Source organism: Heteronotia binoei, chromosome 2 (assembly GCF_032191835.1).
Source record: "Heteronotia binoei isolate CCM8104 ecotype False Entrance Well chromosome 2, APGP_CSIRO_Hbin_v1, whole genome shotgun sequence".
NCBI lineage: Eukaryota > Metazoa > Chordata > Lepidosauria > Squamata > Gekkonidae > Heteronotia > Heteronotia binoei.
Window position 1 is genome coordinate 183,724,879 of NC_083224.1, and position 16,121 is coordinate 183,740,999.

The window sequence follows — 16,121 nt, forward strand, 5'->3', positions numbered from 1 at the left end:
CTTTGTTGACTCAGGCTCTATTTCTCACTCAAGAGAACCTGGCGTGGTTTTTCTCTTAAACACTAGACCTTTTGCTCAGGAGGTTTTATGGTGTCGAGGGGGTGGGATGGAGCAGCCCTGTAAGGTGCTGGCTCAGACCAGTGAATCCTTTGGAGGCCAGCCCCCTCCTTCTGTGGGATTCCTGAAATAAAAAAGCCACCTGCCCAGCCAGGCAGAGGGGGAAAGGCACCTGTATTAAGTCTTTCTTTTTATTATAGAAGTGTGCCGGAGGAGGATCTCACCACCACCAAATACTGAAGGAAAAAATTTAGGGAGGGGTGTCAAGGCGTTTCCACCAAGGGCAGACAGGCTTTGATTGTGTCAAGGTTATTCAAAGAAATTTTTTTTTTAAAAGCTAAATGAAATTTGGCTCATTTTGCCAATGCCAAAGCAGTAGTTGTTCTGCTAATGACAAGTGTGTGACATTTTGAAAGCGAAAGACTCTTGGGTTTGTGAAATGCTCCATTAATGTTTCGGTGTAACTGTGGGGATCAGCTGGCTTCACCTCATGGGGTTTGTGAACAGAGATCATGTTGGAATTCCTGTTACAATCTTCCCTTCCATTAGAAATTCTGTATAGCCGGCTCCAGGTTGACTCAGCCTTCCATCCTTCTGAGGTCGGTAAAATGAGTACTCAGCTTGCTGAGGGGAAAAGTGTAGATGACTGGGGAAGACAATAGCAAACCACCCCATAAAAAAAAGTCTGCCATGAAAACGTCATGATGTGACATTACTGGTGCTTGCACAGGGAACTACCTTTACCTTTTTTATCCTTCACTATGACATGTTAGCAAATTATTGCCCTCTGTTCAAATGAAGAGAACGGGGGGCTGACAACAAAAGTAGTAGTAGTACAGTTTATTGCCGTCCGTGACCACAATACAAAAATAACCTAAAACACTCATGTTAGAAATATAACATCTGTACATTGATATAAATCAACAGATACAATCCAAGGAAGGCTCAAAACTATGTTAATAACAATACAATACCATCTCAATTCCAATCCGACAGATGTAGATACAACATTTTCACCACTCCAACTAAAATATAATCAATGAAACTAACCCCCTCTATCATCTTCAATATCCCGAGAAATCTGGATAGTACAAATTTTCATTGCTTGGGAACAAAACCTAGCTACTTTCTATATAAATAATATATATTTCTATAAGTATAATTTATGTAAGTATAATTGTGGCCATGGCAGCAACGAGAAAGGCAAATCCCATGCTAGGGGTTATTAGGAAATGGATGGGAAACAAAAACATAACAGACTTGGACAAACCAGTTATGTGGTTACATATTGTATTCATTTCTGGTCACTCACTCTGATCATCTCAAAAAGGATTGTGTGGAGAGGGCTGCCAAACCTGGATTGGGAAATTCCTGGAGGTTCAGTAGTGGAGCCTGGTGAGGGAAGGGTTGAGGATGAGGGAGCCCTCAGCAGGGTCTATTGCCATAGGGTCCTCCTGGCAAAGAAGCCATTTTTTTCCAGGGGCATTGGTCTGGAATTCAGTTGTAATTCTAAGAAATCTCCAGGCCCTACCTGGATGTTGGCAACCCTATGCAAAAAGCAAGAACATGTGCCCAAAGACACATGATGTATAGCAGGGGTCTTCAACCTTTTTGAGCCTGTGGGGGTGCCTTTTGGAATTTTGACACGGGCACAACAACAAAATGGGTACCATAGGAGGCAAAGGCAACTGCAAAATGGCTGCTAAAAGAGGCCAAGCCAACCACAAAATGACAGGGAGTGAGGTCATGTATAAATTATTGTAGTAACTCTTCAACATATCAGGCAGAATCTTTGTTTGATAGTATGCCTTTTAAAAGGAACATCTTGTTTTAAAACATTTTCTTATATATACAGTTTCCCTTCAGTCATGCAGTGAAAAATTTTCTTGTTTTGAAGGGTGGACTCTGTTATACCCCACTGAATTCCCTCCTGTCTCAAAACCACAAATTCTTGGCTTGAAAGCTCTCAAAGATGCTTAGGGCCATACCAAAGAAGAAGAAGAAGGAAGACTGCAGGTTTATACCCCGCCCTTCTCTTTGAATCAGAGTCTCAGAGAGGTTTACAATCTCCTTTATCTCCTTCCCCCACAACAGACACCCTGTGAGGTGGGTGGGGCTGAGAGAGCTCTCCCAGAAGCTGCCCTTTCAAGGACAACTCCTACGAGAGCTATGGCTAACCCAGCAGGTGCAAGTGGAGGAGTGGAGAATCAAACCCAGTTCTCCCAGGTAAGAGTCCGTGCACTTAACCACTACACCAAACTCTCTCAAAGAGAGTTTGCTAGCTGGCCTTCTTGCTGGTGCCTTCTGTCCATTTTCAACAGTCATTCGGGTAGTGCGGTGTTTTTGATTGTCACTCTTTGAATAATATTGCTGTCAGTAGGGCAGTTGAAACTGATTTGTACTTTCAGTCTTCATTTAAGATAAGAGCTATTGTGTTCTTTTAATTTATCTGTGTTATAGGAACTCTAATCTGACAGCCAACAAGCAACCAAAGACACAAAATTATAAAACTATAAGGAAACACACCATAGCCAAATTGACAGGTACAGAAGCTTTTGAACTTGGTTTTCATGTATGCCACCCTGTGTTTCAGGAAGGAAAGGCAGGCTACAATACATATCAATCAATCAATCATTTTATTTATATCCCGCCCTCCCCGCCGAAGCAGGCTCAGGGCGGCTAACAACATTAAATCAAATACAGTAAGTTATACAATAATAGAAATAGTAACAATAGAAATATACAGAATTTTAAAGTTATTTAAAACACAATAACTCTTAAACTATACGTGTGTGTGTGTTCGTGGGTGTGTGTTCATACATTTTTTCCAGACATTCATAGCTCAACCAACACTTTTCCGTAACACACAGAAAAAGATGGCTAGATTGAAAAAACAACAGAATGACACCATCCTCTTAGGATACACAGGGGACACACTTGGAAATGTAAATTTGTTACTAAAAATAACTGTGTTACTGACAATCACAATTGTAATAACAATATCAATTGTAACTATATCAATGTCAATTACAATATGATTAAAATAGTAACAGAAGTTGGAGAAAGTAAAAAAAATAGGACAGGAAGGAAATGAGAGAGAGGAGGAGGATAGCAACTTGAAAGTAAGCACCAGAAAAGAAAAGCTTGACTTTTTTGAGAGCTTTCCACTGAGCTACTAGGACCCCAGATATTTGTCCCAACCCCAGATATTTGTCCCAGTGATTAAGCTCACGGACTCTTATCCAGGAGAACCAGGTTTGAGTCCCCAGTTCTCCACATGCAGCTGTTGATGTGACCTTGAGTCAGTCACAAGTTCTCTCAGAGCTGTTCTCTCAAGAGCAGGTCTCTCAGAACTCTCTCAGCCCCACCTACCTCACAGGGTGTTTGCAGAGGGGAGAGGAAGGGAAAGGAGATTGTAAGCCGCTCTGAGACTCCTTTGGGTAGTGAAGGGTGGGATATAAATTCAATCTCCTCCCCTCCTCTTCTTCTTCTTCTCCTCTGTGTTCATCATCCTTGGACCTAGCTCAGCTTGTGGCTAGCTGCTTCTACTGGACAGCTCCCTGCCCTTGGTCCATTGCCCCCATGGTAAAAGCAAAATGAATGTCAGTTGAAAAGTACAAATAATAGAGAAATAGAAAGTGTGTGTGTGTCCCTGTGTAAAGGACACAATGACTTTTCCTCTACTGGAACATCATTGAGATCCTGGGGTATATGGTTGATATATTAAGGGGGGCATTTGGCACACTGGATATATTTGTTTCCATTGAAATATATCTGACAAGAGTAATAGAATCAGAATCATAGAGTTGGAAGGGACCTCTAGAGTCATCTAGTCCAACCCCCTGCACAATGCAGGAAACTCAAAAATACCTTCCCTTAAATTCGCAGGATCCTCATTGCTTTCAGATGGCCATCTAGCCTCTGTTTAAAAACTTCCAAGGAAGGAGAGTCCACCACCTCCCGAGGAAGCCTGTTCCACCGAGGAATCGGTCTAACGGTCAGGAAGTTCTTCCTAATGCTGAGCCAGAAACTCTTCTGATTTAATTTCAGCCCATTGGTTCTGGTCCTACCTTCTGGGGCCACAGAAAACAATTCCCAGGGGTGGCCAATAGTAGATCCCCAGTTGTTTTTTGCCTACAACTCCCATCAGCCCCAGCCAGCATAGCCATGCTGGCTGGGGCTGATGGGAGTTGTAGGCAAAAAATATCTGGAGAGCTACCATTGGCCACCCCTGTATGACAGCCCTTCGAGTACTTGAAGATGGTGATCATATCACCTCTCAGCCACCTCTTCTCCAGGCTAAACATGCCCAGCTCCTTCAACCTTTCTTCATAGGACTTGGTCTCCAGACTCCTCACCATTTTCATCGCCCTCCTCTGGACCCATTCCAGCTTGTCTATATCCTTCTTAAAATGTGGTGCCCAAAATTGAATACAGTACTCCAGGTGAAGTCTTACTAGAGCAGAGTAAAGCGATACCATCACTTCAAGTGATCTGGACAATATACTTCTGTTGCTACAGCCCATTGCATGTGTTAACATTGCAGTTTAATTATCGTTGAAAGGAACAAAAGGTGTGGTTACTGGAAGGAAGGAAGGAAGGAAGGAAGGAAGGAAGGAAGGAAGGAAGGAAGGAAGGAAGGAAGGAAGGAAGGAAGGAAGGAAGGAAGGAAGGACATTTCAAGCACCACACTGCATATTATTTATGCTAGTTTGGTGTAGTGGTTAAGTGTGCGGACTCTTATCTGGGAGAACCGGGTTTGATTCCCCACACCTCCACTTGCACCTGCTAGCATGGCCTTGGGTCAGCCATAGCTCTGGCAGAGGTTGTCCTTGAAAGGGCAGCTGCTGTGAGAGCCCTCTCCAGCCCCACCCACCTCACAGGGTGTCTGTTGTGGGGGAGGAAGGTAAAGGAGATTGTGAGCTGCTCTGAGACTCTTCAGAGTGGAGGGCGGGATATAAATCCAATATCTTCTTCATCTTCTTCCTGTTTTGAGGTAAAAGCTGCATTTTCAAAAAAAAATTATGAAACTGGTTCTCTTCAGAAGGGAAGGGCAGGCATCTTGCTTGTGGTCAGAGACAATGGGAAACAGTAGGGAGAAGAATCCACAGAATACAGCAAAGGCTGGACCTGTGTGCTCTCTAGTCTGAGGTGAGAGTGTGAGGGAGACCATAATGGCCCTTCTCCATTGGGGCCCAGCAGTGATTCCCTGCTTTGAAAATGGATGTGCTCCAAGCATGTCCCTGTTTCCTTTTGGCAAGGGTTGGAGACAGTGACTGTATGGGCTTGATGCGCAATGGATTAATTTAGGAATGGAAAAGTTCCCGCTTAGAGGAGCTTGCATTCTTCAGACCCAGGAGGAGAGGAGGAAGACGGAAGCAAGTGAAACAGTAGAAGACTGTTGAGTGTCCAATTCAGGTGTTTTATGGGCTGAGATCTGTCTGTTTATCCTGGTATGGTGGCAGGACCTTTCAAAGGATGGACAAATCATAAAGCCAATGAAAAGAAGCAGTGAGAGAAGGAAGCCAATCAGGACCCAGGCCTTTCTAAGCCTCGTCCAAATCCTCCGAGGAATGGCTGTAAGGGCAGGCATGCTGGCCCTTCTCCATTTTCAGTGACTTTCTATCCTAAATAAGCCTCACGTTGGACGTATGGAGAAAAATAAATATGCAAATCGGAGTCTGAGTGAGGAATTTCTGAGGAAAGCCATGAAGGCCCTTCCAATAAGCCTCACATTTGACAAATCCACAAAAATAAGCATATTATCTCTATCATCTCTGACTCTATGGCTGCAACCACACACACTAAATAATGTACCTTCAATCCACTTTCTGATTTTGCCAATTGGAGCATTATTTAGTGTTTGTGAGTGAAGCCCAAGTGAGGGAACTGAGGGTAGCCATCGGTTATCAGATAAACACCCCATTTGACAAAACTACAAAAATAACTGCATAGATGGAGGTTATTTTGAGTGAGGAAACTCTGAAGGAAGCCATGACGGTCCTTCATCTTAGGTGGCTGTCAGTCCTCCAAATAAACCCCACCTTTGACAAGCCCACAAAAATAAGTATGCAAATGGAGCTGATCTGAGAGGATACTTTGCCCTTCTGCATCTCTGGTGCTTTTCAGTTACCAAATAAGCCTAAATCCGACAAGCTCAAAGAAATCGATGTATAAATGGAGGTGATTTTGAAAAGAGACTGAACTTTGAGGGAAGACCCATGAGTGAGCCATTTTCTAAACACGAAAACCATAAACAGAAACGCATCAGAAAGCAAAGGCTTGACTTGAACTATACTTTTTAACATGTTTAACATGTTAAGGTGGATGCAGGAAATTTGAATATTTATTTCAATCTTTTTAAACACTTCCTGCACATAAAGAACTAGCCTCTTGGGGATGGACGTTGTATTCTTGCATTCTTCTATTAGTTTTCCAGATGCAGAGATTTGAATTCTACACTCACATAACCGCAGAGATTCAGCACACTACGTAGTGTGTCAGAAAGCAACGTTTTAACCAAGACCTGTCTTTTTTATATGCTAAATTTAAAACTGAGGGAGATGAATGCTCCGTCATATGACAAAACTAGCATTTCCAGGAAATAAAAAAGTGAGCCTGGAACTGTGTTCCCTGTCAGGCTTTCTGTGTACAAGGAATGTTACTGTTCTGTTTGTTTGGAGAATGTATTCATTTCATTAAAATAAAATTTTAATCTAAAAAACAAAAAACCACATAAAACACCAGCTCCCCCCCATTGGCGTAGTTATTGATGGCTTAACTTTTTTGTGGTATTGAGACCTATTGGCTGCGATCACAGACACTAAATAATGCGCTTTTGGATTACTTTCTATGCACTTTTCGCCTGGATTTTACTGTGTGGACTGACAAAACCCAATTGGAAAGTGCATCATTTGGGAGTGTGATCACAGCCATTGTATCGTTAAGCGTATTCTTTTTATTAGAACTTTGTAATATGACAATCTGTATTTGGCACACAAGTTTATTGTTACTGGTTTGTCTTTGTATCTGTTAAATTTTCAATAAAAACCTTACACACACACCCCGCCAAAAAAAAAAGGGCAGCAAGAAACCCGAGCCCTTCTTCTCTCCCATGAGTTTGCATTCTCTGTGCGGGAACCTTCCACCGCGGCACCCTGCTAAGCATTTTCCCGGCAGAGACACTCAGCGGTCGATAGAGGGCAGCAAACCCCCGGCCTCCTTCTTCCCTTCGCCAGCTGCCTGGCAACGCCATCGCCCCGCCTCCTCATTGGCCCCGGCCGGCGGCCTCCTTCTCCATTGGCGGCAGTCCGGTCCGAACAGCACGCGCCGCCGCTGCCTCCCATTGGCCGAGGCGTCCGCCGGTTCCCCTCCGCCGTCCCTCCCCTCGGCTTCCGCTTCCGGTGTGGAGGCGGCTGTGGGAGGAGGCGGAGGAGGAGAGGCGAGACCGAGAGAGAGGGAGGGAGGGAGACAGACGGGCGCCTCACCCGCCAACCCACCGACCATGAGGCCGGCGGCCTGGGCTGGGGACGCGGCCGCGAGCAGCGGGACGGAGGCGGCGCCCTGAGAAGCGGCCTGGCCAGGCAGGCGGAGGGAGACGCAGGAAGGCCCAGCCGAGCCATGGACAACCAGGTGAGGAGGCGGAGGCAGGGTGAAGGGGGCGTGGCTGGCTCTCTTCCCCGCCCCCGAAAGGGGGCGTGGCTGGAGGGAGGGGCAGCGCCCCCCCAAAGAAATACAGGGGGGCGTGGCAGGGAGGGCAGGACTCTCCCAGACGAGGAAAAAGAGGAACCCGCCCCCCTGGAGGAGGGGCTTTTTTGGATTGGAGGGGTCGGGGTACCGTCCCCAAACGTCAGGATTGGGATGCCTTTTCACCACCTCCCAGTATCTGTGGTGTAGATTGACCTGGGTGGTCCCCGCAGGTGGTACTTGTGGAGGGGAAGAGATGGCTGCTGTTCCTCTAAAGTCACAGGCCCCCCCCCCCAGCAACAATGTGGTGTGTGTTAGACTTTAGGATCTGCATCATTGAAGGTGGGAAAGGGAATGCGTGGCTGCAAGAATTGGAGAGAAGTTGACTGCCCCCCTCCCCCCAATACAATGCGAAGGGCTTGGTTGTTTGAAATTGGGGGTAGGTAGAAGTGTGGCTGCTGTGTATGAGGGGCCTTGGTAATGGGAGAGGGCATAATGAGAGGAAAGGAACCCTTCCTTGGTTGCCTTTGAAAAAAGGAGAGGGAAGGTGGGTGCTTGGCAGGCTGAGTGGTCTCAATCATGAAGGAAAATTGTTGGAGCCAGGGACTGAGCTCCCCACAAAGACAGGCTGCGAAAGAGGGGAGACGAGACCTCAGGGTTGACTTGTGAGTTTTGCTCCTGGTAAAGCTGCAGTACTACAGTTGGAGCCCTCTGCTCACGACCTGAGTTCGGTCCCGGCGGAAGCTGGGTTCAGGGAGCCGGCTCGAGGTTGAGTCAGCCTTCCATCCTTCCGAGGTTGGTAAAATGAGTACGTAGCTTGCTGAGGGGAAAGTGTAGATGACTGGGGAAGGCAGTGGCAAACCACCCCGTCAAAAATCTGCCGTGAAAACGTGAAAGCAACATCACCCCAGAGTCGGAAACGACTGGTGCTTGCACAGGGGACTTTACCTTTTCACCTTGCAGCCTTGCTAATCCTTGCAGCCGCAACTTTACATGGCTGCTGTTGCTTTTTGTGTTTTCAAGGAGGAGGAAAAGGTCGGCCTATGTTGAATTCAAGGCTGTAGTAAGATTTTGAGCTGTGGACCTCCTTACCTGTATTTTTAGACTCTGCAACTCTGTTGACAATAGAACTGCAGTCCTTGGAGCCTTTCACACAGGGGAACTCAGTATCCCTTACAAGCAGCCCTGTTAGGTTGGTCAATATTCTGCTTCTACATGTGTGGAAAAGAAGACACGAAGACAATGGTGGTCTTCACTCTAGAACAGCTTGAGCAGGGGATTCCCTGCCATGCTTTTCAGTCCTGCTCTGCTAGTGCTTATCACTGTTTTGACTCTTCGAAATGTTCATGATGCTTTATTCTTGTAATGTCCCTGTGTGGTTAGCCTTTGCTGTGTTCCTTGTTTTGCTGGAGGAGGGCCTGAGGCTGAGAGAATATAGCAACTTGCCAGCCTCTTGCAGACAACTTTCCCCCAGTGAGGGTGACACACACTGGCCACTCAGCAGTTGCTGAGCATCATGTACCCGTCGGGCTGCCGATTATCATGAATGTGTGTTTGCTGCTCCGGTGGCAGCAACAGAAGACACCTGTCACATGTCTACATAAATGCACCATTGTTGGTGTAGTGCTGCAGGTAGAAATTTTGGATTGCCCCGAATGGGGATGCTACACCTGGGGTGGGACAGAATAAGGGCTGTGATGCATCACCTCTGATGTAGCCAATCCTCCAAGAGCTTTCAGGGCTCTTCTTACAGGGCCTACTGTAAGCTCTTGGAGGAGTGGCTACATGAGGAGTGTGTGGCCTATTATGCAAAGGAGTTCCTGCTACAAAAAAAGCTGTGGATGTGATCCTCTTCCGACTGTGCACACTGTAGTTTTCATGTACATAAATGCTTATGTGTCTGCCCGAGGGTCTATTTTGTCAGCTTTCTAAGGTCCCAGGTAGGCATTAAGGCTTTCCCAGCCCTGCTTCTTTAGAATCCTTTTTAACTGGGTATCCCACAGATGGTGTGGGTGTGCAAACCATGTTCTCTGTCTTGCTGAGACCTGGATTCAGTGTCAAATGCAGCTGTATTCCAGCTCCAGAAAGGCCTTAGAAGCAACCAAAAGCCTTGTAGTCTTTTTAAGGCTTTGTAAGTCAGAGATGGCATTCAGAGATGCATATCTGTTGCTCTGCATATAGTTGAGCCAATCTGTTCTCTGTGCAATCTGGAGGGTGTTCCCTGGAGTGATGTTTTCCTGGACATATTTCATCCCTTGGCTGGTCTTTGAGGCTGTTGGCAACACAACCAGCGGGAAGATTAGATCTTTTTACAACTTTGGAATTTTCTTTCTTGTCCTGGCGAAAGAATGAAGGGGGGAGGGGATAAGAATCAGTTCCCTCTTGCGTCATGGCACTCAGCGGGTACGTTTCCAATTCTCATCCTAAGTGGACTTTCCCCCCACCCCAACGGTAAGGAGATGCTTGCAGCACAAAGCATAGTCTGCCTGCCTGTGCCTTTTAGATTTTTCTTGGATGTGCAATCCTGGAGAGAGAAATAGAAAAAAGTTATGGAGTCTGTTTTCTTCTGAATGAAGAACGCTGCAGTCCTCTGAGACCCATGCCAAATCCTGACACTTTGACTCTTCCATGTGTGCAGTGAGACACACAGCTTTCAGCTGCATGCCCACCTTGTGTCACAGTGGCACATTTTCAGGGGTGTAAAACTCCTTTGTTATGAGGGCTGGATTTGATGTAAATGGGACCTTGCTGGGCTGTGTGTGTCATAAAATGTAATGCCAGGTAGTGGAGATATCAACTTTATAAAGGGCGCAAACACAAAAGTATTTTTAAAAAACTTAGAATGTACTTGAAAGATTAGCATTCTTGCAGTATGTTGTTTATTTAACAGTCTCTAATAACTTACTCACAGCACATCTTTGAGAAGAGCCCTGTGGCACAGAGTGTTAAAGCTGCAATACTGCAGTCCTAAGCTCTGCTCACAACCTGAGTTCGATCCCCGGCAGAAGCTGGGTTTTCAGGTAGCCGGCTCAAGGTTGAGTCTGCCTTCCATCCTTCCAAGGTTGGTAAAATGAGTACCCAGCTTGCTGGGGGGAAAGTGTAGATGACTGAGGAAGGCAATGGCAAACCACCCCGTAAAAAAAAGTCTGCTGTAAAAACATTGTGAAAGCAACGTCACCTCAGAGTCGGAGACTCTGGTGACCTTTCCTTTCCTATAACTGACACCTCTTGCTCTGACTTGCTGCATCAAAATCTGGCAATAATGTCTGTGATATAGCAGCCTTGAGTATGTTGTTCAGGTGTGAATCTGTAAGTTGTAAACCTACTTTTGATTTATTGACATTCATTACAGAAATTTCATGGTCAATGCTTTGAACCTGAGTCCAGGAGGAGAACATGAAATGGCTGGGCATTGCGAGCTTTTGTGCATAAGTTGCTTCATGTGCATGTGAAGGCACCATGATGCAGACTGAGGGCTATGTATTTGTCTACAAAACTGTAGTCTTCCCTAGATAAATAACTACAACTCCTGTGAGTCAGTGCAAGAACAGAGAAGCAGCAATGCACAGTGGTCTACAGAACCGCAGCCAATGAAGAAAACAGAGGCTTTGCTCTGTAGCTCCTGTGCGCTTGAGCAAGCCTGGCAAAGCAAGCTGTGATGTGGAAGGAAGCAAGAGAGGGAAGCAGACGGCAGTGAGTTGCTTATGGGCCTGATAGGAGCCCTCCGGGGGCCTGATCCTGGTCCTCGTCCGCACGTTTGATAACCCTGCTTTAGATGGTACAGTGGGGCATATGTGAAGGCATTCTTGAGAGTCCGTTGTAGACACAGCACGCTTCCTAATGTGTAGGATTAGGAGCACATTGAAGCGACGGGGCAAACTAGTTAGGACACGTTCAGGAGAGGCTGTTGGGATTGTAGCAATCTTAACAATTCGGTGACTGTTTCTCAGCCCAGGAAGATGTTCTTCTAACCCCCTTCTAAATGTGTTTGTACTTCACTTGACTGCCAGGTTACCTTCTTCAGGCAACACTTTCCGCCTTGACATGGAACCCCTTGATGTTCAGAGACATTTGAAGGAACTCTGGGTCTTGCTTGAGGGCATAGCTAAAGTAGAGCACTGGCCAGGTCTTGAGGGTTTATGCTGGAAAGCACTGAGTGTTCTCCTAGATCTACAAGTTGCAGGGACGTGTTCGTTTCTTGTAAATGAGTCCCTGAAAGGTTTCCAAGGAACATCAAGGTCCCAGGAAACTGGGAGACACCTGTGGCTCCCAGATTTTGATCCAGTTAAAGTTTTAGTCCACAGGTGTTGGAAGAGGTTGGAGAAACAAGAACAGAGAGTCGCGGGTTACATGGATCAGTGTTCTGATGCTTGTCTGGAAACATGCTGCGTAGGATGGAGCAACAGAGCATCTCCTGTCTACATGTCCTGTTTAACATTAGGCTGTTTGATAAAGATGCATCTGTTTCCATTGCTTCCCTTGTGCAACTTGCGTGTCACATGAAAGTACGTGGTTAAGCATGCTTTCACGTCTCTGAGAGATTATTAACCTGGGCTTCATTATTAACATTGTGCTATCTTCCGTTTTCGCATCATCCCCCGCCCCATGTTATTGGTGCTTGGGGGGGGGGGCTATAGTGGGAGGGGTTCTAGTGTCCTGGCCCCACTGGAGGACCTCCTGATGGCACCTGGTTTTTGTTTTTTTTTATTGGCCACTGTGTGATAGAGTTCTGGACTGGATGGACCATTGGTCTGATCTGACATGGCTTCTCTTATGTTCTTATGCACGCTCCTTCCTTTTTCCTTCCAGTGTACGGTCCAGGTGAAGTTGGAGCTGGGGCATCGTGCCCAGCTGCGAAAGAAGCCCACTACCGAGGGCTTCACCCACGACTGGATGGTCTTCGTGCGTGGACCTGAGCAGTTCGAGATCCAGCACTTTGTGGAGAAAGTGGTCTTTCGGCTACATCAGAGCTTCCCAAAACCAAAACGTGGTGAGTGAACATCTAGGTGTGCATGTGGTAATGCAAAGTGCCCTTAAGTCCCAGCCAGTGTTGCCTGTAAGCTGTGGAGTCTTGTGAGCAAAAATTCTGCTTTGTGAGCTACTAGCATTAAAGTTGTGAGCTGCAGCATAAATTAGAAAAAGAAGATATTGGATTTATATCCCACCCTGTGCTCTGAATCTCAGAGCGGTCACAATCTCCTTTACCTCCCCCCTCCAACAGACACCCTGTGAGGTGGGTGGGGCTGAGAGAGCTCTTACAGCAGCTGCCCTTTCAAGGACAACTCCTGCGAGAGCTATAGCTAACCCAAGGCCATTCCAGCAGGTGCAAGTGGAGGAGTGGGGAATCAAACTCGGTTCATATGAACATATGAAGCTGCCTTATACTGAATCAGACCCTTGGTCCATCAAAGTATTGTCTTCTCAGACTGGCAGCGGCTCTCCAGGGTCTCAAGCTGAGGTTTTTCACACCTCTTTGCCTGGACCCTTTTTTTGGAGATGCCGGGAATTGAACCTGGGACCTTCTGCTTCCCAAGCAGATGCTCTACCACTGAGCCACTGTCCCTCACCTGACTGGAGCAGCTCTCCAAGGTCTCAAGCTGAGGTTTTTCACACCTATTTGCCTGGACCCTTTTTTGGAGATGCCGGGAATTGAACCTGGGACCTTCTGCTTCCCAAGCAGATGCTCTACCACTGAGCCACCGTCCCTCCCCAGATAAGAGTCCCTGCACTTAACCACTACACGAGACTGGCTGTCAAACACCAAAGTGTGCTCAGGGTCCATCCTTTCCTAAGCAGGCTGAGCTAAGACAAAAATGTGTGAGCCAGAGGTTAAAAAACTATGAGCCAGCTCACATGAACTCCGCTTAGAGGGAACACTGGTCACAGCTAACTTAGAGTGATTCCCTCTTAAGGTTTTATGGGCAGGAGACAAACAGAGGTGGCTTCCCGTTAACCTTTCTCTGTAGTGACTTCCTTGGTGGTCTCCCATCCAGATACTGCCGGCCCTGCTTAGCTTCCAAGAGCTGACAAGATTGGACTAGCCTGGATGAGTTCATAGTATAATCCAGAGCCGGTGCTGGTAGCTAGTTGGTGTGAAGCTTCCTCTCTACATCAAGGGTTTAGGTTTATTGGATTTATATCCCTCCCTCCCCGCTGAAGCAGGCTCAGGGCAGCTCACATCAGTAAGGTCAGAACAATTCAAGCAAATTAAACAATTAAAACAGTTAAAAACAATTAAAACAGTCTGGTGCTAATCATATTTGATATTTTCTTGCTTCAGATGGCGTTCAGTATATACATCTAATATATATACATCAGTATATACATCAGTCACACCATGTCAGTCCTTCCATGTCAATGAAAGGCCTGCCTGAATAGAGTTGTCTTACAGGCTTTGTGGAACTGAGCGAGGTCCCGCAAGGCCCTAACTTCTTCCAGCAGTTGATTCCACTTGAATCTTGTCTTGAATGAGTCATGAATAAACCTTATGTTCCATTCTTATTTACCTCAATTCTTGATACTGATAGGACTTCTTTGTGGAGGATGCATCTACCAGGGGCTTCTCGCCAGGCCTGCTAAGTGAAACCTCCAGTTTGGGAGGCAATTCATCTCTTGACAACCAGAGGCCTGGGAGTAAACCAAGAAAGAGGCTACTGCTACTTTTGGACCCCATTTATGGGCTTTCAGAGGCGCTTGGCTGCCTGCTGTTGAAAACTGGATGTTGGATGTTTTCCAGCAGGGCTCTTTGGATGCGCTTTGTGTCAGTTGCCACTTGCCGTTTCTTTTATTTTGCAAAGGGGATATTCCATCAAGTGGTAATGTCTGCCCCCTTTCCTTATTGCCTGTTCTCTGGTTTCATACAGTATCATGCTTAGTATTCATAGAGGGCTTTGGAGTATTCACTTTGTGCACATTATCTTGGCGTGGCCCTTGTGACAGCCCTGTAAGGCCGATCAATAATACCACGCTGATGATGCAGAGGCGGGGTTGTGGGGACTGAAGAAGGGAGCAAAGGGGCGTGCTGACAGCCCCCATAAGTTTGTGGGTGAACCTGCTTTCCTCATATTTGCTCCTTGCTTGGACTGTGTCCCCAAATCTTAATGCCATTCCTGCTTTCTTCACAGTCTGCAAAGAGCCCCCGTACAAAGTGGAGGAGTCTGGCTATGCCGGCTTCATCATGCCCATTGAAGTCCACTTCAAAAACAAGGTAAGATGATCGTCTTCTCCTCCCCCACCCTCCAGTTTCTTTAAAAGCACAGTGGCCGGACAGTATTTTTCTCCACTGGCTTGCTTGAGTCTCACTTGACCCCATTGGAATGATATGGAATGTGCCTTTTTGAGAAAGATGAATTTGGAAATGGTGATCTAGTCCAGCGGTCCCCAACCTTTTTGGCACCAGGGACTGGTTTTGTGGAAGACAATTTTTCCACGGACTGGGGGAGGGGACAATGGTTTGAGGATGATACAGTTGTGCACTTTATTTTGATGTGGTGGTTAAGTGTGTCGACTCTTATCTGGAAGAACCAGGTTTGATTCCCCACGCCTCCACTTGCAGCTGCTGGAATGGCCTTGGGTCAGCCATAGCTCTTACAGAGCTGTCCTTGAAAAGGCAGCTTCTGTGAGAGCTGTCTCAGCCCCACCCACCTCACAGGATGTCTGTTGTGGGGGAGGAGGATAAAGGAGTCTGTGAACCACTCTGAGATTTGGAGTGGAGGGCAGGATATAAATCCAATGTCATCTTACTGTTATTAGTAGTAGTACATTGTAATATATAATGAAATAATTATACAACTCACGGCCCAGTTGCTAACAGGCCACGGACCGGGGGTTGGGGACCCCTGATCTAGTTGACAATACCATCAGGGGCAATTTGGTATAAATCCATGATTGATAAATATTAAGGAGTTGAGACTCATATATATTGATAAATATTAAGGAATTAAGATTTATAAATCGTCTTTATTGAGAATTGGGAGTACACAAGCACTCTGCTCTATTAAAGAGAAGGAAAAATAAGATCAGAAGTGGAAAGCTGGACCTATATTTAAATGGACTGAATTTCTATGGGCTGCATACGGACCTTTGTATTTATGGAATGATTGTGCATTGATAGTATCTCAGATCTGGCTTCCAGAAGCCCCACTGAAGCCAAGGCGTGCTGGAAAACCCCCAACAAATATTGTGCCCTGTCTCTTGCTTGGAGGAACGATAAAGAAGCATGGGGATCGCACGTATTCTGTATCATTTTCTTCGTGTTGCTTACTCATGTGCAGTCTGGAAAAAGCAGCTCACTTATTTTTTCCCCCTAGCCCCAATCTTGCTTTTTGATCTAGGTGATTTACTGCCCTCCCCAAAGTACCTAAAGTTGCTTCCAGATG

The 16,121-nt window shown here is 46.3% G+C and overlaps 1 protein-coding gene across 2 annotated transcripts in view; it reads left to right on the plus strand.

Annotated features, from left to right (window-relative positions):
* Positions 1–7,519: 7,519 nt before the first annotated feature.
* MLLT1 (MLLT1 super elongation complex subunit) overlaps positions 7,520–16,121 on the plus strand; it is a 32,441-nt gene continuing 23,839 nt past the window's right edge. For both annotated transcript variants that reach the window (XM_060232625.1, XM_060232624.1), the window contains exons 1-3: positions 7,520–7,689; positions 12,553–12,733; positions 14,868–14,950. In XM_060232625.1, coding sequence (XP_060088608.1) covers positions 7,678–7,689; positions 12,553–12,733; positions 14,868–14,950 — 276 coding nt within the window. In that variant the 5' untranslated portion in view covers positions 7,520–7,677. The remainder of the gene's footprint in view (positions 7,690–12,552; positions 12,734–14,867; positions 14,951–16,121) is intronic.